The 22,653-nt window shown below is 46.4% G+C and overlaps 1 protein-coding gene across 3 annotated transcripts in view; it reads right to left on the bottom strand.

The window, feature by feature from the left end:
- The window catches only part of DMBT1 (deleted in malignant brain tumors 1), a 48,393-nt gene that overhangs the window by 6,609 nt on the left and 19,131 nt on the right, over positions 1-22,653 (bottom strand). For 2 of the 3 annotated variants that reach the window (XM_077126303.1, XM_077126302.1), the window contains exons 5-17: positions 22,145-22,174; positions 21,237-21,278; positions 20,254-20,577; positions 15,542-15,695; positions 15,028-15,230; positions 14,294-14,614; positions 13,634-13,654; positions 12,506-12,532; positions 12,058-12,208; positions 10,287-10,495; positions 9,417-9,601; positions 4,495-4,883; positions 4,088-4,359 (exon numbers count right to left, since the gene is read on the bottom strand). In XM_077126303.1, coding sequence (XP_076982418.1) covers positions 4,088-4,359; positions 4,495-4,883; positions 9,417-9,601; positions 10,287-10,495; positions 12,058-12,208; positions 12,506-12,532; positions 13,634-13,654; positions 14,294-14,614; positions 15,028-15,230; positions 15,542-15,695; positions 20,254-20,577; positions 21,237-21,278; positions 22,145-22,174 — 2,328 coding nt within the window. The remainder of the gene's footprint in view (positions 1-4,087; positions 4,360-4,494; positions 4,884-9,416; positions 9,602-10,286; positions 10,496-12,057; positions 12,209-12,505; positions 12,533-13,633; positions 13,655-14,293; positions 14,615-15,027; positions 15,231-15,541; positions 15,696-20,253; positions 20,578-21,236; positions 21,279-22,144; positions 22,175-22,653) is intronic. The other variant, XM_077126304.1, reaches the window with a different exon arrangement.

The raw sequence follows: 22,653 nt of genomic DNA, 5'->3' as shown, positions 1-22,653 counted from the left end.
TCTCACTTAGCCACATCCACAATGACTGTTTCCTGGCATGGCCAGCACCCCTGGTAACTCCTTTGTGGGTGATTGTGCAAGCTGTCAGAGCCAGAGCATCTCCAAGATGAAAGGGTCTTCCCAAATAACTGGACATACGCATTATTCTATAGATTGGGAAACTGAGACTCAGAGAAAAGAGGGGACTTGTCCTAGGTCATAGTGAGTCAGTGACAGAACTGATATTGACTTCTGTCTCCTCCAGTTTGCCTGATTTAGGGGCAGCTATTGGCTCTACCCCCTGAACTGGGGGCCCAGCAGCACTCGGGTGTGGGTTAGGGCAGCCACTTCTTGCCCAGCCTCATGTTAGAAGGGCAAGGAAGGCTCAGGGCACAATGGAGAAACCTTTAAAGCCCTCCTTCCCATTGGAGACCCAGCAGATGTAACCTCTTCAAGGGGAAGAATTCGGTTGTAGACTCATTCCGACCTTCTGTCTCCTAGTCCTGGCACCCTTCAGACACATTCATCAATATTTACCAAGTGCCACTGTATTCATGCCTTGATGCCAAGACCCAGAGGGAGAGGAGAAAAAGACAGAGGCTCCATTATTGATGGTATCATATCCCCACAAAGACATGTTCAAGTCCTAACCCCGAGTCCTGTGGATGTGAACTATTTTGTAAATAGGATCTGTGAAGATGCTATTGTCTATGATGAAGCCAAATGGAACAACGGTGGACCTTAACCCAACACAACTGAAGTCCTTATAAGCAAAAGAAATTTAAGTAGAGTGAGGAGGGGACGGAGGAGACAGATGGCCACATGACAGAGGTAGAGATTGGGTGTGGACAAACTGTCAGCAGAACTCCCCAGACTTCAGAGGAAGCTTGGTCCTGCTGCTCCCTTGGTTTTGCATGTCTAGCCTCCAACACCGTGAGACAATGGATTCCTGTTCTTTAAGACAACTTGTCTGTGTTATTTATTAGAGCAGCTCTGGCAAACTGGGACAGGCCCCTCCCTCAGTGATCCCCAGGCTGGAACCGGAAACCAAAAGGCAGCACCGTGGGCCTAAGCTCAGGATCTCTGCTCAACTTTCCCCTCAACTTTCCAGAAAACTGTGAGAAATGTGATAGATCTGTCCAAAGGTATGAAATCTACTCTGAAAATTGATGAACCACAAATTGTGGCTCTATTTGTTTAGGACTATAAAATTACAGGGCTTGTTTGTTTTTGATAAGAATGGGGGAAATAAAGCCTGTCTCCTGTGGCCTGTGATACTCTGAATATTTTCATCAGGCATGCCTCCAGGCAGGACCATGTCCATACACACAAATAACTGACACCGAGCAGAGAACAGAAGGTTTCAAAAGAGAAGGGGTCATCCTGTTGGGGGCATCAAGGAGGCTTCCAGAAGGAGGAGGCAGTGCAGCATTGGGACATGAGTGACTGCCAGTGAGAAGGGGATATTTGTGGAGAGGAAACAGCACACCCCAAGCCACTGTGCCAGGAGCACTCAGGGCTGGCGGGGAAAAAGTCATAACTTTTTGCCTGGTTATGGAAAAAAGGAGTGGAAGAGAGAAATTCTGGAAGGAAAGCAGAGGCCAGATCCCAAACGGCCATGAGAAGCAGATGAGAGAAAGGCTTAGAGAAAGCTCACATGTCAGCCAAGGGAAGCCAGAAGATTTTTTTAGCAGGCAATCAGAGCTGGGCTTTGAGAGGATAAACCTGGTCTGAGGTGTCAGATAATGGGAACTTGGGGCATTTGGGAAATTATTGCAAGAGTCCCAGGCAAGCATTCCCTGGGCCTGAGCTACTGCAACGGTGCTGGGAATAGAGGAGAAAAGAGAAGCGAAGACTATCTCCATCTGCCCACACCACTCCCCTCACCCTTTTCTGATGAACTCTCCAGAGATACGACCCCCATCTGATACCATGTATGTCACTTACTTCTTAATTGCATCACTCCCACTGGAATGTAGCTCCACAGGGGAAGGGATTTTTATCTCTCTCTGTTTATGTATTTGTCCCCCGGCATGTAATAGGCTTTGATAAGAATGCATCAAATGAATGTTCATTTGTGAACATTGTGAGATGAAAGGTTAGAATCAGCTGGCCATGGGGGCTGGCTGAGTAGGGGGCTTGATGAAGGGCACTGTCAGGGATGCTCCAAGGAGTAACCCTGGAAATGAGGGGAAGGCTGGTAACAACTCCATCCTCATGCTCACTCATGACACCACTCATGACATCACTCTTCACAGCACTCATCACACCACACACCATCATCACAGCACTCACCATCATCACACCACTCTTCACACCACTCACTGTCACCGTACCACTCTTCACACCATTTGTCATTCCCACACCACTCTTCACACCATTCACCATCATCATACCACTCTTCACACTACTTGCCATTATCACACCACTCTTCACACCACTCACCATCATGCCACTCACCATTATCACACCACTCACCATCATCACACCACTCTTCACACCACTTATGCTAGTTTGAAAATATTATGTACCCCAGAAAAGCCATGTTTTAATCTTGATCCAATCTTGTGGGAGCAACCGCTTCTTTTAGTCCTGATTCAATACTTAGGTTGGAAGCCTTTTATTAGATTATCTCCACGGAGATGTGGCACACCCAATTCTGAGTGTGACCTTTTGATAAGAGGAAGATGTGATTCAACCCATTCCAGGTAGGTCTTGATTAGTTTACTAGAATCTTTTAAAAGAGGAAACATTTTGGAGTCAGAAATAATAGAGCTGAAGGAAATAACAGAAGCTGTAGAGCTGACAGAAACTTCACAGCAGAGCTGACACAGACACAACCACATGGCAAACAGAGTCACAGATGTGTGGAGATGCTTGGAGCCCAGCAGATGTGGCTATGAGATGTTGAGCAAGCCAGTAAATGGAGGGGGCCAAGGGAAGCCAAGAGGTGAAAGCCAGTCCTGGAGAAGTAAAGTGAGAAACCCCCACAGAGCAGAGGTTGAAAGCAATGGAGTCCAGGAGCAAGGGACCAGCAGATGCCAGCTACCTAACTACCCAGCTGACAGAGGTGCTCCTGACCTACTGGCATTTCTTAAGTAAAGGTAGCCTCTTGTTGATACTTAATTTGGACACTTTCACTTCCTTAGAACTGTAAACTTGTAATTTATTAAATTCCCCCAACTTCTTTTTTTTTTTTTTTTTGAATGCATCGTCTGAGAATCAAACCCAAGTCTTCAGCCTGGCAGGGGAGCATTCTACAACTGAACCACCAATGGACCCTAAATTCCCCTTTTCAAAAGCCATTCAGGTTTTGGTATATCACATTCTGGCAGCTAGCAAACTAACACACCATCATCACACCCCTCATCACACTACACTTCACCACCACTGCCACCAGATCTATTGGCTTGGCACTTATCTGGGCTAGATTTCCTGGAAATCACTGTAGACTTCTTCAGTGTCTACATCATTCATAGGTACAACAAAGTGGCACGGTAAGAATTATGATCTGCCATCTACAGATGAGGAAAAAGCAAACAGCTTGTCTAAAGTCATACCCTGAGAGCAGTCAGAATGCAGTGATCATGTATGTATTTCCACAGCTCTACCAACACTCCAACATCAATACCCTTGGCTTTATAGTTTGCTGATATTATCATATTAAGTTAAAATATTTTCATTAATGTTGTTAATATCAGTGACATAATTGATAGTAATAAAAACTGCCATCCATTGAGCATTCAATGACTTGGATGAGGCTAGCTGGTTTAAAATTCTTTTATGTAACCCACTCAACAGTCCTAGGAGTTTTAATATTTTTGCTTTACAGATGAGGAGTATGAAGTCTAGAAATTCAGAACACAGAGGATAAGGGCATGGGGCCCTTCTCTCTCCTAGCTCAGAATTCTCTTGACTGTACCCCCACATGGTCCCCTTAGACCATGAGCCCCTCGAGTGAAGATAAGGACCATGTCTCATTTAACTCCAGATGGTCGAATCTAGCACAGTGTACTGAGCCCCAATTCAAATTGGAGTATGAAACTAGAGGGAAAATCCCATGTCCCTGGCCCCAGGTGGGCAGTGGAGTTGGAAGTCTGTCACATACCAAGGCTCCTCTTCTCTTCGTGGGGAGCCTGCAACTGGACAGGTCCCAGAACAAGGTCCACCTTCTCCTGGTAAGAGCCCGTGTCCCTCTTAGATCGTGTCACACAGCCCCTGTAGCACCGGGAAGAGTAGTCATAGGCTCGGCACACCACCATCTTACACTGCAGGTATACTGAGGGGAAACGATTCAGGAAGTGGAAGGAATTGAATGCGAAGCGGGCCACATGGGGTGATGGCTGGTGGTAGGATCGGTAGGTGTTGTCTTTCACACACCTGGAAGAGGAGAAAAGCAACCAGTTAGCTTCACCAATGGACCAGATTCTTTTCCATGACTCTCAAACTTTAGGTCTAGTTATGTTTGAGTTATCAGATATGGGTTTAAGTTCATCCCATAAAGACATTCCTTACCCACTTCGAATTAGGTCATAAGTCAAAGATGTAAAGTCATTGGAATATGGTGATGCCACACAGGTATCCACAAACAAGGTCAAGGAGGCATCTGAATGGAAGATTTCAGCCTGAAGGTACAAATTCTGGTTCAAGTCCACATAGTATGGGGTTCTGGTCACAGGATATAAGAATGAAGAGGATGTATAAAAGGAAATGTTCACATCAAAACTGCCATACTGGACTTCCTTGACCTCAATGGTGTCATTAGCAATGTACATGGTCTCAACCCAAGTGTCCCTGAGCATTCTGCAGCTGACGTGGATGCGGACGTCCTTCTTCCTTTTGATGATGCTATTTGAAACAGATGCTTTGAGGAAATTGGAATAGTTGATGGTATCATTGTCCACCTAGGAGGAGCAGGCAGGAGAGCAAAGTCAGGCAAATGTCACCTGCTAAGGGGATTCCATTGCTGATTTTGGTTAAAACAAGAGGGAAGTGACTCTACAAGACTTCCAAATCCCTCCCCAAACCACACAAACATGGCATATGCCTACTACCATGGCTACCATTACTGGGCTGGATGCCAGCTTAACCAGGGAGACTTCCCTCGTTTCACACTTCCACCTCTTCTGCAAAAAAGTGGCAGACCACAGCGTAGGTCAATTATTGGTGCCCCCTTTGAGCTCCTTGTGGCAAGATGTGTGGGTATGGATGGCCCTTTGGCTGTAGAGCTAAGTTGAGTTTGGACCCCATGGCTCGGGCCTTTCTTGCTTCTTCTTTGTCATTCGCATTGTTGCTGAGGGCACTTTGGGAGGCTGGGAGAGGCAGTCCCATACTTATGAGGAGGAAATTTGTGGGATCAGCTTTAATAGGACTCTGAGTGATTGTTGGCTATTGCAGTTTGGCACCTGAAGCTGCAGAGCTGGAAGCAGCCGAGATTAGCAACCACTGTGATATGTCTCCGCCCTCTAGAGTCGGGACTTCCCAGAGGCTTCTCTGGACAACTGGGTGGGCCATGGTAACGCTAGAGCTTTCTTATCACACCTTGCTTTTTTACCTCCCTGAACCCCAGACAATGTCCTACCTTATTGCCTTCCACTAAGCAGCAAATTCATAAAAATGTCAATCTCTCATGCATTGGATGTGTCCAACCAACTCTTATGAGGGACCTCTCCTGGGATGAGAACTTTACACGTGGTGAGCATCTCAAGGAAACAATGATGTCTGAACATCTCTCTTTTCTCAGGGCTTTCCATAGGGTCTGGAAGCAGTAGCATCAATACATGTGTGTAGAATGAATGAAAGGTGCATGGGCCTGTCAGCTTTTGCTGACAGCCAGCAAAAGTACTTTCATATGTGCCGGTCAGGGCTGGGAAGAATCTGTCTGACTGACCAAGTGGTGAATGAGGCTTCCTAGAAGTTCAATGGTTAAGATGGCCTGGCCTCCAAGTAAGGTCAAGAAAGCAAACTGAGTGAGCACAAGCAAGGCCAATATGTACCAGGCTGGGAGCTCAGGGGTTAGAATTGGAGATTCTTCCCCTCTCAAATGCTATGATGGTCCGAAGCAAACATCTCCCAAGCAGGTACTAGTCACAGCAGGCCATGGGTGATTTTGCAAGAATAAGCACAGAAATAGCATCATAGTAGACTAAATAGAGGTTTTAATATGTAAGGCAACTTTACTTTTCCAGAAAAAAAAGTTGTCACTTTAAGCATACCGTCAGGTGCAAAACTCCATTCCTGCCCCGTTAGGAATGTACAGAAGTTTTTTTTTATTTATTTAGTTGGTTGGGGAGGGGGGAGTACACGGTCCAGGAATCGAAGCTGGGTCTCCCACACAGAAGGCAAACGTTCTAATCACTGAACTACCCGTGTACACTAGAAGTTCTCTTTTAAAGCCAGCATTAAATATTTTAAATCTAAGTATTCTTCAGAATTGAATATACTGCAGATATTTTCACTTCCTCACTACAATTTCAGAACTCTACGCTGAATATGCCCTTCCAGAAAAAAAAAAAGTTTGAAAAGAGAAAAGCTTAACAAGAACTTAAAGTGGACACTTTCCTTCTTGTCTCTCTGGTCACTTGGTTTCCCTTTTCTGCCTCCAGAGGGCATCATGAGGTCTCTACAGTCCCTGAGACAGGGCCAGGCTGGCCTGCAGGGGGCATCAGAGTGCTGTGGAGCCTGGTTGGGAGTCCCACAACCAGTCAAGTTAGAAGAAACAAGGTTGGCTGGTTGCTTTGGGAGCTTCTAATGGGTATGAAGGAACATCAGTGGGTTGTTCAGAAATGAATCACGAATGGCTCTATTCTCTCCATCTACTCATAGAAATAACATATTTTCTTTAAAAATTTTGGTTTTGTATTTAAGCCCAATGTCACAATAAACCACATGAATTTTTTACTCCTTCAAAGTCAAATTGAAATGTTTTCAATTTAGCTCTGTACGTTAACATGAAATTCTTCACAGAATCTACATTCGTCTATGATTTTGTGGCCAAGCTAAATTCCAAATCCACTCTAATGAACATTGAGTGCAGATTTATTTTTTGATCCACAAGAAGCAGTTCTAATTTTAGATTAAGTCTGCTCAGTGAAAAGGAAGTAAACGCTGGTATTTCCATAGAGATTGGGGTCTTCTTGCTTTGGGGACCCTCTCATGTGGTGGAGAAACATCATAGATTCAGCCACATCAGCAAACATTTGTCAACCATCTGCTAACCGGGCAGCTTGGAGGAGTTGTGGAAAATCCCACTAGAGATTGCACACTCCTTTGAATCCTGGCTCCACAATTTCTTGACAATGTGGCTTTGGATGAGTGGCTTCATTTCCCTAAACCTCAGTTTCCTCATGATAAAATGGAAATAAAAGTTGAGAATTTAAATAGTCCTATAAAATTCTTGGACAGTGCCTGACATATGTATCAGCTATAGCATTCCTATTATATGGTCTTTGGCTCTAAATGAGGGATGTGTAGCAGATGTAATCAAACCATGATCTTAAGATGAGATCATTCAGGATTTAGGTGGGCTCTAAATCCTATGACAGGTGGCCTTATATGAGCAAGAGACAGATTTAAGACCCTCAGACATGAAGATGGAGGCAGAAGTTGGAAAGAGGCAACTACAAGCCAAGAAACATCAAGGATTGCCAACAGCCATTGGAAACTGGAGGCTCAGGTAGGGAGGGAATAGCATGGTTTATCCCTCAGAGCATCTGGAAGGAACCAACAGTGATGACACCTTGATTTTGAACTTCTACAAATTTCTGATGACTTAAGTATCCAGTTTGTGGTAATTTATCCTGGCAACCCTAAGGCATCTTCTTTGCAAGTAAGTCTATTTGACCCTCTATATGAATCTTGGAAGGAGTTCTGGTGTATGGCAGGTCCAAGGAAGGGGAGATGGGTGACCCAAGTGATGGCACAGGCACCTGTGGCCAAGAGGCCAATCTGGATGGGTAAATGAGTGTGCCTTCCTCTCTCACTGTTTCTTGTGTGTCCAAGGAGCTGGAATGCCTTTATCACATAACGAACAGTATCATCTTAGCATCTAGCAGTCTGTCTGGCATGAGGTGGAGGTAGATGCTCCATATAACTTTGGTGAATGAATACAACCCCAGCATTGGTGAATGAATACAACCCCAGCACACTTAGTTCCTCTGCATATGTATGTGCCCCATGCATTGTATCTATTGAACATTTCACCCTATGTACTTATGACAAGCATAAGTCAAATAAAAATATTTTATCTATTTCTGCCCTCTCATAAAAGCTTAAATGATTGTTTAGATGTCAGACAAAACTTCAGAACTTGAGATGGTGAATCTTTAATAAATTGTTATAGAATTAAATTCAGCCATCATAAGTGAACAGTTCGATGAGGTGTGACAAATGTAATTATCAGCACAATAAGATACAGACATTTCCATCAACCAACAACCAAACAGCTGTTTTGTGCCCCTTTGCCATCAGTCTCTTCCAATACGGCAGCAGGTAGGCACTGACCTGCTTTCCATCATTATAGACGTGGTCTCCACTTCTAAATCTATATGAAAGGAATCATATGCTATGGACTCCTTTGTGTCTGCCTTCTTGCACTTAGCGTAATGTTTCTGAGATGCTCGGGTTCTGAAGTCAGCCCTACCACCTCCTGGCTGAATGACCTTGGCAGGTTGCTCAATCCCTCTAAGCCTCAGCTACCCCTATTTGAAACTGGGAATGGCAATGACAGTAAGTATGTTAGGGAATGGGGGAGTATGGCACAGGCTAATCCCAGCATCTGGCACATATAGGGTGACCAGCTATCCCAGTTTGTCCAGGACTGAGGTGTTTCCTTGGATGCAGTTTTTTGATGCTAAAATTTTCCAAATCCCTGGCAAGCCAAGACAGGTGGTCACCCTAGATGGTGACAATTCAATAAATGGTAGCTGCAGAGGAAAATTCAATGTGAAACTAATGAAGCTCAAGCTTCAGGACCTCTACAAGGCCTAGCAATGCATCCAAATGCATATATTTTTGAAAAACTTATCAAAGTAAGATATGTGCATTCTTTTAATTAACATCTCCCCATCCCACATCACTCAAACCCATTCCATATTGTCTAAGCTTCAGGCCCTACAAAACCTAAAGCTCCCTCTGGAAGCTGCTATTATGATCGCAGCCTTCCAGGCACCCTCCCTGCTGCGTAGTGCTGGAGAAACACTGCCAGCTGAGATTCCTTCCTCTAGATCTGGGCAGATGGCTCTTCCTTCCTCTTGTTTGGAAGTGGCCACAGCTTTGATGCTGCGGCACCAAAGAACAGATTTACAGCTGACTTTGCATTCATCATTCTGATTATACAGGAATTTTATCTTCTGGTTCCCTCAAATTCAAGAAACCTGGTATGTATCACAATAAGAAACTTTGCTCAACTAGAAATAGGGTGAGAAGCAAATGCTTACCTGCTTGATGGTGCCACAGCCTGAATATGGAATCGTGAATATCACCTGGCTCGGTGTTATCTGGGGTCGACACTGGTAGTTCCCGCTCCAGTTAGGGATGATGAGATCCCCGGCAGCATAGCCCAGGGCTTGGAGATAGCTCCTGCTCACGCTAGCTTGCATAGAATTTGGCAGACATAGCAGCTCTGATGGGTGAGGGCAGACAATGCACTCAGTTAGCACCTTCAGAGCCCACAAGTCTACTAGGCATTCTTCCTATATTTATATGATCGCAGATCAAGATGGCGAGCTAATATAGTCATTACTGGGATGTACCCAGCAGTATCTACCTCATCACAACCACACACTTCCCCCAATGGCTCCGGTCATCCAGCACCCCTACAGAAATGTGGGTACAGCTAACAATGGGCAAGGACTTCAAAAGCGACCGACCTAGGACAGTTCAAGTCTCTGGAGCAGCCAAATGTATTGAGTTTCAGATTTTTAGAATATGGCTACAGTGTTCCATACCCTGGGAGGGTCATAAGTTCTCAAGCTAGGTGGTCACTTCTGTCGTTGGTACTTACGTCTCACTACGTGCTGAAAGCATCATCTTTTTTTTACCGTCTAGTCAGTCTCTGCAGACCACAGTTAGGCCAAAACACCACCAGTTCTGGACATTGACTCTGGGCAACCAACCACAGAGAATAGGAGAGTCCCAAGACCCACTGCTCCTGGCCCCTGTTAGTGCCAGATCAAGTCTTAGTGACCTGACAAGGCTACTCTAATTTCTTACTTTACAACCACAAAGCAGTTAAGGTAGCAGGAAGCTCTTGGGGATGTCCACCAGGACCAGCTGAGCATTCTTGTGAAATTGTAAGGGGGACTTACTGGTGCTGTCATTGGAAGGAATGGAGTAGTACTCAGCCTGGAACCCTCTCCTTGTGACGCTGCCGTCACTGACAAAGCGAATAGACATGAAGTTTGACGACGAGGTAAAGGAACTCCGTGCCCCATCACAAACCCGAGCAATGAGGGGGGAGCTATGGTAAGGGCCATCGAAGACTTCAATATAATCATAGTTGCAGCCACCTTCAAGCCTGCAGAGATAGAGCATATAGTTTTGGCTTCACGTTTAATCAGGATTTGATGCAGGGGTCAGATCTCAGTCACTTCTTTGCTGGCAACTCTGGTTAATTAATAACTAAAGATACGGAACATCTTAAAGTTGAGCAGAGTTTCAGCTTCTTGGACCTCCCACCCAGGTCTTAGTCCTACCTTTGAGGGTCACACATGAAACTTAAATCGCTTTATATTCATCCAAAGTCCCCAGTTCCCCATAAAATCAAATAAATATCCATGAGTCCATAGTGATAGAAATAAATAATGACTCAATTATTGAACGTTATTAATTAAGCAAATATTGCTTAATTCACCTAACTTTTCTGAAGCTCATGTTTCTTATTTACAGAAGTGAAATTTACAGAAGTGAACTTATTTACACAGTGGCTCAGCAGGCAGAGTTCTCGTCTGCCATGCCGGAGACCCAGGTTCGATTCCCAGTGCCTGCCCATGTTAAAAAAATAATAATAAAAAATAAAAAAGTGAAATAAGCCCATCCATGCATACTAAAAAGGGCTGTTGGGAGGACCAAATGAAATAAGGTCTGGATGGTGCTTTATAAGTAGGTGGTGAAGGGGCCATGAAGAGTGGTAGCTGTTGCTAGTAAGATGCTATCTAAAGAACCAGGTGTGGTCAACTTTTTCCACTGGATGCATTCCATAATGCAGTCCCCTAAATCCAAAATGAATCAAAATGATAAAGAGATTAAAATAATATTGTATCTTGTGAAATTCCATATGAATATCCAAGTCAGAGACTCCCAAGCGTACTGCCACCAGAAATCAAGAGAAAAGACCATTTTATTCAGCCATGGCTGCTAAAGAGAGGAAACAATGGCACCCCCTTTTCCTGGGCACTAGAAAATTCTGGAGCTTCAGTTTGGATGCTAGAAAATTCCGGAGTCTCTTCGTAAACAGCTTGGCCACCCTCTTCACTGGATACATCACACATTAATGTACTTTGGGTGGTGTCTCCACTGCTTAAAATAATGATTACCACTTTTTAATTGGATAAGGAACTGATAACCCAACCTCTGCAGCAGCAATTTCTCTACCCTAGGGGCCTGGTTTCCAGGGAACTCAACTAAAGAAAGGAGGAAGTGGTGAGAAAAGGGTTTAACAATACTGGTATGGCTGTTAGTAGGAGTATTTGTGCTACTATTACTCCTAAAACTAGAACACACCCTCCCATCAGGTAATGTTTTCCAAGTATTTTCACCTACACTTATCTTGTGATACTCACAGTAACCTGGTGAGGTGAGGAAAGCGGGCATTTTTTACTTCTTTTGACCAAGGCCCAGAGAATTTGAGTGACTTCCAGAGGTCACAGCAAACTAGTGATAGAGCTGGGACTGGAGACCAGAGCCCTTGTTCCCACCTCACTCATATAAGCTGCCTCTGTGCTAGGTTAAAATCTGAATCCATAATAAGAAATATGCCAACTGGGCAAACATCTCTCCTAAAATTCTAAGTACTATTGATTGCATTTCAAAATGTCTGGAATGTCCAAGATATTTTCTGCTTTGCACCCATAAACTTACTGGACATCTCTGAAGATAATGGTCACACGGTAGTTGTTTTGGACTTCAATGTCCCAGACACACTTGGCGTAGTTCGGATAGTTCCCAGGATAGAATGGGCTGGAAAAGCTCCCTGATGGGTGGGAAAGGAAGCCTCCGCAGGAATAATTTACTGTCAGAACAAAATGGAAATGCCGATGTGTCCCAGAGCAGACGGCACAGTCAGCTGGGGGAAGTCTTTTAGCAATTCCCGGGAGGCCACCCCCATGGGAACCTGAGGTTCCTGGACCTGGGCCTTGGACGGTCTTTCCCAGGGTCGGTGGGACAATTTTCCAAGGAGCCTATCCTCGGGGGAGCCATCTCCTCCTCATTCTTATTGTCCCTCCACAGTGTCATTGTCATTGAAGGAAACAGAAAGAGGATTCTCAGGGACCCCTCCCACAGACGTGTCAAGGAGCTCAGGACTCACCTGCTAAGTGAGTGGTGTGAACAGGAGCTGTTGACAAATATAAAAAATAATGATCAGAAAAACGAAAAAAAACCAAAAAGAACAAAAAATAATGATCAATTTTCTGTCATCAATTTGACACGATTATGGAGCACTTGCTGGCTTTGTGCCAGGCACTCTGCCGATCTTTGGTATATAGAGATGAGTTGAATACATGCCTTGATTTCAGGGAGCTCTCAGTTTGGAGGAGAAGACAGAAAAGAGCTAATCCTGGTGCAATAGGATGAGGCTGGGGTGGAGGAAAGCCTGGGGATCACGGAAACTCAGAAGTTTGCTCTGAACCCAGTGTGGGTTGAGAAGAGGGTCGGGGGTGAGGGACAGTCAGGCAAAGAGGTACAATGGGATGTTCCAGGTGGAGGGAAGAGTGCATGCAAAAGGACCAAAATCTGAGCGCACTTACATGTTTGAAGACCTCAGTGAGGATGGAGCACAGAAGGCAAGAGGGGGAGTAGATGGAACTGAACAGACAAAGGGAGTGGAATTAGGAGAGCCCCTCCAGACAGTGCTGAGGAACAGGACCCTTCCCCAGGAGCCCTGAGGAATAACTGGAAGGGTGCTGAGGCGAGGACAGGCATTGCACTGCGTAAGGAGGACACAAGCTGCAAACCTAGAGAATGGAGACGATGGTGCAGACTAGCAACCACAGCTGCTGCAGGAAGTCAGGAGGTGATAAGGAGGAGGAGGAGGACCTGGCGTGGAAAGGTAGCAAGGAGGAATGCTAGGGGAGGGTCAGGAGCAGGCAGTCAGGAGTCATGGCTGCCACACACGCAGTTTGGCCATGAGTCAGGAACTAGTCGGTTACCTAGTTAGTTACCAGGTCAGGAGTCTGGTGCCCACAAGGACAGGCAGGGTCTATGCAGTGGCAGGCCTCTTTCTTCCCAGGGCTGACCAGAGATCACATCCTTGGGCTGGCCCAGCCACTAAAGGTCAAAGGGACTGAACCATCCCAGTAGGAGGTGCCCAGTCTTACTTGGGTTCAGATATCAGCTGCTAGGGATGCAACTGGCCAGGGGTGGCATGGCATGCCTGGAATGCTCTAGGGAGAGAGCAGAACAGCCCAGAAGTCCAATGGAAATTATGGGTACTTACGAGGTGTTGTTATGTAGCTTCCTAAAAAAGAGAGAGAGAAAAGCATGGGTCAACAAAGAATGGCAGGGAAGAGAGTCCTGAATGAGGGCAGAGACACACCGATGTGACTGGTCATATGACCCCATCAGTGAGGGCAGCCCCCGGACCAATGAGTATTGTTGTCAAGAGAGAGCCTAAGTGGGTTTCCCACCCCCCCCCCACCTCCATCATTATTCAGGGATCACCAGCCTCCCAGCTGAGTTCAGAGCAACCACCATCCCTTTCTATTTGCCTGAAACTGTTCTAACTGCACTCATTACCCATTGAATCCTCCCAAATCAATTGGAAGTGAGTTCATTATCACCCCCAATTCATAAATGAGGAAACAAACTTAGGTTAAATCACCGTTCAAGGTCATCGAGCAAGATAAGAGTAAGAACACACACTGGACACCAGCTATGTGTCCAGCACGATAGTCCCCCGGGGTGCAGAAACTGGTCAAAGATAAAGTGGCCCTGTAGACGGTCTTCCAGAGAAGGCATGTCAAGGGGGACAGGCCAGCAAGCTCCTGCCCACCCCCAACTCCAGGCTTTAGCCACAGATACCATCAGCCACGGTTCTAAACTTTTGTTCTGTATCAAGTGGGAAGGGACATGAGGCTCATGTGAAAGTACATCATACTTGAGCAGATGACACCAGCGTCTTCATGGTGGTTACAGTTATGGGAGAACCAGCCTTGGTTCTGGCACTGCCAGAGGGTAGATTCCGTCCCTGAGCAGTTCACGTTGTCCAATATGATGGGGCCAGCACCGGGGCCAAAGTAGGCATTTCCCAGGGCTGACAGCGCACTGCCACACTGCAATTGATTGCAGACCACCTGGGCATCCTGAATATCCCACGAATCATCACAAACTGTCCCCCAGCTTCCTCTGTGGTAAATTTCCACACGCCCTGCACATCTGCCATAGGAAGAGTTTGAATTGACCAATCTCAAGCTGGCATCTGAAAGACATGCATGTCCCAAATGAGTCTCAAAGACCAAATAATCCATGGCCTTTACCAATCCCCAATGCTACCTAATGGCAATGCGCTTCCATTGGGTCAGAGACACTGGACCTCTCCATGATAAAGCTCTAGACATCCCAGAACTTGGAAAGGTGTTGACCCAGCAAGGAGAGTTAGCTAATCCAAATTCCCCCAGCATGCTGGTGGCAAACCCAAGGCCAGGGTGTATCTCCTAATGCCCATAGCTCCCAGCCATCCTCTGCAGAGGGTCACTACAGTTAGCTGTTTGCTGAGAATGGACAATGCATCATTTATGTCATTCTTTAATTTCATGGAAGTACCATGATGCAAATTAGGAGAGGGCTATATACATCTATGAACCTCACTGGTCCAGTCTGGTTTGCACTTACCACTTGGAAAGGAGTTATACCAGGCAGAAAAGCCAGTGTTTTGGAAACTGGCGTCACTTCGAAATTGAACAGTCATTCGATTGTAAGAAGATGTGAATATTTTCTTGGTATTTCCACAAATTTTCCCCAGCAAGTTACCACTATTCAGTGATCCATCAAAGATTTCAATATAATCAAAACTGCAATTACGGTTCGACTCCAACCTATATGGAAAAAAATGTATAATAACAATTATCATGTCAGTGTTGGAATTTCTGTTACTCCTATATTTTATAGATAGTTTGGAGCTTAAGTGTGATGCCATTGTATCTACATTTTTCCTCTAATGCTTCATTTTGATCAAATCCAAGGATTTCCCACTAGTGCCTGATGCATCATGAAAGGGATCAAAGCAACTCCCAATCTGATCTATGAAACATGAGAGTGAAAAGACCCCAGGACCAGGCCAAGACCTGAATCACTGAACTTGCTGCTTAGGACTCACCCTTCATCAGATGGCCTGGGTGTTACTTACTGCAGATCACTGAAGCCCAGGTTTATGCGAGAACCAGAATTCACTTCTATTTCCCAGACACAGTTTGCATTGTTGGGGTAGTATCCAGGGTAGGATGGACTGGAAAACGTCCCACTGGCATTGAACAAGAATTGACTACAATTTGGAGAGGGTCCTACAAAAGAGGGGTGGGGGGACACCACAGTGTGATTTCCAGGGTAGCCATCAATGCATTGAGACAGACAATCTTCTCTAGGGTAGGATTCCTCTGAGATGTACCCACCACACCTTATGACACAGTTTAAGGTTTCCTATAAACAAGGTTTGGTTCTCAGGCTTGGTTCTAAGCTGACAAACCTCAGGGCCCTTGGTGGACAGCTCTCTGCTTCCACCATCTGGCCTAGAACAGTGATTCTCTAGAAGCAAGTGACAGTAGGCTCAGAGGGAGCATGTGTCACCTGGGGTAAGAATGCCAAGAAAGCCACAGAGTGAGTGTTGTCATGGTTCAATCAACCACTGAGAGGGACGTGGAGATTAATCTTGGTTGAGGGAAGTGGCAGGTCTTTAATGTAACCTTTTTCCTACTCTCTCCTGGGAGCCCAGGATTCTGCCACTTGTCGCAAAGTGGGACCAACAGCAGGATCTGCCAAGGGAAGGCCTGGGTTTATAGCTTGGCCCAGCCTTTACTAGCTCTGTGGTCTTGAGCTAGTGATTTAACTTTTCTGCCTCAGTTTCCTCATCTGAAAAAATGAGGATAGAAATAGCATCTGCCTTATTAGATTCTTACAGGTCTTAAATGGGATATTACATGTAAAGCCTTAGAACAGTGTCTGGCACAAAATAAATACTCAAAAATATTGGCTATTTTGTATTCATTGGAGAGAGATAAATACTAGGTGTTCAAACTTTTTGTTGGTTGATCTATTCTTATAGACCATTTAAAAACATTTATACACTTGGTGTTGATATACATTAAAACATTGTTTCTGCTTTTTTAGTTCACAACTCTCATTTTATTATTTATCTCAAGTCTACTATTCAATGTTAGGCAGCCACACCAAAATCAATTTTAGAACATTTCATTACCCCATAAAGAAACCCCACACCCTTCAGCAGTCACAGCCCTTTTCCCTTCAACCATCACCCAGGCAACCACTAATCTACTTTCTGTTCTACGGATTTGCCTATTCTGGACGTTTCACGTAAATGCAACAGTACAATATATGTCCCTTTGTATCTGGCTTCTTTTACTTAGCATAATAGTTTCCAAATTCATTCACGTTGTAGCATGTATCACTATGTCAAAGAAATGCATCACATTCTCAGTGTTCAGGATGTGTTGGAACAAGCTGCTCAGGACCTCGAGTGAGAGAAAAGCTGAGGCCTGACCTGTTCATACCACTTCGACATGCTTCCTAGGAGCCTCCCAGGAGAGTCGGATATTAAACACAAACCCCAGGGGTTTGGACTGGCCAAAAAAAGTGTTAGGGGAATTCACTTTGGCCATCTTAAAGTAGATTAAACCCCTGGGTGCTCCATGGCCTATCTGAGGAATGAGGCCCACCCATAAGATGCCAGGGTCTGAGATACTGACATTTCCCTTTGGAGGAATCAGGGAGACCTCCTGTTATCCACAGATGCTCAGTGCTTTACAGCCCTTCCTTGGAGAACACCACACACTAAAATAGAGGTCCAAAGTCTGTGAAGCCAACCTGAGCAGATGACACCTGCATCCTCCTGGTGTCCACAGTTATGGGAGAGCCAGCCATTGTGGGGGCAGCTTCACAGGTAGGACTCATGTCCTGAGCAGCGCACATTTCCAACACAATCTGTCCTGAGCCCTGACCAAATCGGGTGCTTCCTGGGGCAGATGTGGCCCAGCCATAGCCCAGCTGCCTGCAGACCATGTTGGCATCATTGATGTCCCAGCTGTCATCACACACGGTGCCCCAGGAGCCTCGGTACAGGACCTCCACCCGGCCCTGACACCAGTCCCCTCCATTCACCAGCCACAGGGACAACCCAGAATAATTTCTAAAAGGGGCATAAGAATACCTTGCCCATGTCTATCTCGACATCAACCACATTAGACATGGTAGAGACTTGGAGGCCTTCCTAATGACCTAATTCACCTATCAAGAAATGCCTGACATAACCACAGGGTCTCTGTCATAGTGATAGGATCAGTAGGAGTAGGCAAGCCCTGGATTCAAGATGCTCAGGCTATAAAGAAAGCACCCATGGCCCTCAGAGGACATGACCAGAAAGGTAGCTTCCCACCCCCCCCTCCAGCACACACAGTGTAGACTCCCACAGTGACAGACAACAGAGACATGCCTTCCCTGAGTTCAGGAGCCCCTTGACACCTGGAAGGTTCTGGCTGTGTTCTGTAAGAATGCAGGAAGACCAGCAGTTCTTGGCCTAGGCACATGCAGTTACAGGCACTTTATACCAACACTTCCCTCTCTGCAGCCAATGCTTAAGGACCTGAGCAGGTATGGTAAGGCCACCAGGGCTTGAACTGAGTACCTGGAATAGACCTTCTTGAGCATTCACAACAAGATCTCATTGCAACACGGCACCAGCCTGTACCTTAGATCACACTTAGTACCTAGCTTTTCAAAGACAATACCCTTACCTGGATGAGGACCTTTTTGAACATCTGGAACAAGATGCCATGAGATGGGTCATCAACCCATACCTTAGACTTGACTTAGCATCTGGATTTTGGGAGATTCTAACTTGGGCCCTGCTAAAAATACTGGGAAAGACATAAAGAAGGAGCCCCACCGTTAGCCACCACTTCCCTCATTTCAAATCTATCCTGTATCCTAGGAAGGACAGGATGCACAAGGACAGGATAGAAATATTGTCGTTGTTGGTGCAGGTGTGGATGTGATGGGCCATATGTCTGTAAGAGGCAACAAACATATAGGCCAGAGTTAGAGCTCAGGGGAAGAGGCCAAGAATAAAACATCCCCTGGACAAGGCAACTATCATGGAAACTGATGCCACATCTGTATTCTGTCACCTTCTACCTGGCTGTGGGGTCAAGTCTCCTGCTCAGCTCACTTATCTATGGGTTAAGGACAATGCTGACTATCAGAACAGTCTCTCCACTCTCTCAGCTAGCTGTTTCCTTCTCATCTAGAAAGTCTGAAACATGTCCATCCATGGTGTCCTGTACCCCTGTGTAAGGCCTCAATTATCACACTTGCAGGGAGAATGTTCTGTGAGCAGGGCATTGACTAGGGAAGCATCAGAGTTTCTGGGTCCTGGGTCCACAGAAATGATCCCCTGCCCCTGCCTCAGCTTCCACTCATCGACTCTGGATGCAGATGTGGCCTCACTGATGTCAAGAACAGAGGTAAGGACAGATGGAATTGGCACCACAGGCATGCCTTCTATGCAAGAACACTGGGTGTCAATGTCTGGGTGTCAGGTCCATGCAGGGAATGCCAACCCTGACTATAAAAGGAGACAATTAAATTGGTTGCATTTTTCACAACTTCAGCATGCTAGCTACATGGTCAAAATTAATAGCTTTTAATGAAAACCAAAATGGTTTGATAGGAGACTTGTGAATTCTAATGCTGATTTAAGGCTCAATGCCTCAATTGTAATTAGGGGAAGGAGGGTCATAATATACTCCGTATGTTATGGCAACAAAGAGAAGGGGATCCCATGACGGGGGAGGATTCTGAGGTGGGCATGAAGTAAAGAGACATCCTGAGCCAGAACACGGCATTCACCTGGGTTGAGTGTGGACTGAGACAGAGCAGCTGTAAGGAAGAGAAGGAGAGTCACACTCATTGACCAGATGTGCCCCAGTTGGCATCAAAGGTGATAAAGCACAGCATCTTTCTGCCTTGAGCTAATACTTGTCATGTATCCTGTAAATGGACACTTCCAGTGCCCATCATAAACCCACAGGCATTAGAGATTCTCCACCCTCCATCCAACTGCCCATGTCTGTATCCCTGTATTTGGGGTGTTTATTTCCAGAAGTACTGAAAATTGAAAGAAGTCATAAATGCCATAGCCCAGGCATCACTTAGGGGGAGGAAACACCACTTCTCAGCAGCTAGTCTATGAACACACCAACACCCCCAAACTCCAGGAGGATGATTCTGGGACTTTGCGTGGCCTCCTAGGATTTCTCAAGGGAGTACCCTCCAGGCCCATGCTGACCCATTAGCACACCATCTGCACCTCCATGACACTGTCTGTATCCTGAACACAGTCCTTCCCGCTGCTCACTGCACCTCACCAATAAAACATTCACACATGAATCTGAACCTCAGACACAGCTTCTGGGAGGACCAATAGAATGCACTGACCAGGGGAACTGGGATGCATTTACCTTCCACATCCCCAGGGGCTGTCTGAGAGAAGGAAGCACCAAGTACACTGGGAGTGGAGCAGAGTAGATGCTGCTACCAGAATAAAAATGCCATTGTCTCTGGCTGAGGATGGTCTGCCCTGTGTCAGAACAATGGTGGCAGAGTCACCTCCAGAGCAGTCTTGGGGCTCTGTTTTGCAGACTAGAGGACACAACTGTTTCGCTCACTGTGGGGACTGTGTGGACCTGAGCAGCCAGTGACCCCTGGGGAAACTCTGGAGGCACTGCACAGTCTGGACAGACTCTGAGTAGGGGCCCTGCAGGGAAATGTGAGTTTTCAGCCCCGCCCCCCCCCCCCCCGCCCCAGGTCCCAGTGATCAAGGAGGCCCACCTGTGCAGATGACACCTGCGTCCTCCTGGTGTCCACAGTTGTGAGAGAGCCAGCCATTGTGGGGGCAGCTCCACAGGTAGGACTCGTTTCCCGAGCAGCGCACGTTGTCCAGAACAATCTGTCCTGAGCCCTGACCAAACCGGGCGCTTCCTGTGGCAGAAGTGGCCCAGCCACAGCCCAGCTGCCCGCAGACCACGTTGGCATCGTTGGTGTCCCAGTCGTCATCACACACAGTGCCCCAGGAGCCTCGGTACAGGACCTCCACCCGGCCCTGGCACCGGTTCCCTCCATTCACCAGCCGCAGGGCCAAACCGGAATGAGTTCCTAAGGGGGCACAAGAAGGCCTCATCCATGACTATCTTGACATCAAAAACCTTGGGCATGGTGGAGTCTCAGAGGCCTTTCTAATGGCCAAAATGCTTGTCAGGAAGGCGCCTCTACACCCTCTATGGCCTCCAGGGTCTTTATCATAAGGATAGGAGCAGTGAGACATAGGCCAGCCCTGGACTTAGGATACACAGTTTACAATGAATGCACCCATGGTCCTCAGTGGCCATAACCAGGAAGTACATACCCACCCCACTCCAGAACACACAACGCAAACTTCCACAGTGACAGGCGACAGGCACATATCTTCCCCAACTTCACAAGTTTGCTGGCACCTTGAAGGCTCTGACTTCTTCCAGTCAAGGGAAAGAAGATGGGAAGTTCTTGGCCCAGATATGGGCAGTTATAGGCACTTTTCAATGCCACCAGAGCTTGAACTGAGCACATAGAGTAGGACTTTCTTAACTAATTGGAAAAGGATCTCACTGAGGTAGATGATCTGGCTATACCTTAGATCTGATTTAGCACCTGGCATCTCAGATCCAAGACACAGTAAAATAGACAAAGAAGACCCCATCCTTAGCTACCCCCTCCCATTTCAAACCGAAGTGCATCCCGGTAATGAGAGGATATAAAACACAGGATAGAGGTATTACCTGTTGTTGTTGGTTCAGTTGTGGTTGTCACAGGCCATGGGTCTGTAAGAGGCAATGAAGAGATAGACCAGAGTTAGAGCTCGGGGGAGGAAGGCCAGGAATAAATACCCCTTGTACCATGCAAAAGTCACGAAAGCATGTTCCACATATAAATGCTGTCACTTGTGACCTGGGGGTGCTGTCAAGTGTCCTGCTTGATTCACTAGTCATGGATCAAAGATGCTGCTGAATATGAGATGCTTTCTCCATTCTCTATCTGGGTGCTTCCTTCTCAGTTAGAAACCTGGAATACTTCTAACCACTGAGCCATGATCCCACCGGGAAAGACTCCGAATGTCACACTTGGAGATAAAATGTTCTGGAGGCAGAGGGTTTGCTGGGGAAGCACCAGAGTCCCTGGGTCCTGGGACCACAGAAACACTAATCATCCCTGCCTCTGCTGGGCCCTGAGACCTCCCCTTAGGGTATTTATCTGGCCTCGCTGGTGTCAAAATGAAGCAGAGAGGGAGGGACAGAGGGAATCGGCACCATAGGTCTTCCTTCCATACAGGGCCACTGGGTGTCAGGGCCAGGGCATGTCGGGGCCACATTGGACATGCCAGCACTGATTGTGAGTGAACTAAAGACCACTGAATTGGAGGTCATTCCTCACAACCTTCAGGAAGTTATCCATGTGGTCAAAATCAATAGTATGTGATGAAAACAAAAAAAGGTTGACAGGAAGACAAGAGGCTGGTGAAGTCTAATGGAGACTCAAGGCTCATTTCTCAATTACAAATGGTGGGAGTCAGGGGGATAATATACTCTAGAAGTTACTGCAAAGAAGAGATAGGGGTTCCATAGAGTAAGGGTGGATTTTCAGGAACTTGAGGTGAAGAGATAACCTCAGCAGGGATGCAGGGACTCACCTGGGCTGAGTGTGGACTGCGTTAGAACATCTGTGAGGAAGAGAAGCAGAGTCAGAGCCATTGACCAAATGTGCCCACATTGGAATCAAAGTTGAAGAAACAGCAACTTTGCCCCTGGAGCTGATACTTGTCATATACTCTGTGAATGGACACTGCCAGTGCCCATGATAAACCCACAGGCATCACAGTTTCCCCACCCTCCATCCAACTGCCCGTGTCTGCCTCCCTGTGCTTGAGGTATTTATTTCCAGAACTATGGGAAGTTTGGAACAGGCCACAAATGCCATTGCACAAGCACCCTTGGGAGGAGGAAAGACCGGTCCTCAGAATTTTGTCTATGAACACACCAACAGTCCCATACTCCAGTGGGATAATTCTGAGTTTTTCATGGCTTCCTAGAGATTTTCTAGGGGATTACTCTCCAGGCCCCATGATGGCATTTTTGCATTCTGTTGTTGACTACCTGCAATTGCCTACATCCCTATCCCCTTCCCTACACCACCTCATCA

Source organism: Tamandua tetradactyla, chromosome 13 (genome assembly GCF_023851605.1).
Source record: "Tamandua tetradactyla isolate mTamTet1 chromosome 13, mTamTet1.pri, whole genome shotgun sequence".
NCBI classification, from domain to species: Eukaryota; Metazoa; Chordata; class Mammalia; order Pilosa; family Myrmecophagidae; genus Tamandua; species Tamandua tetradactyla.
This window is presented reverse-complemented; position numbering and strand designations above follow the sequence as displayed.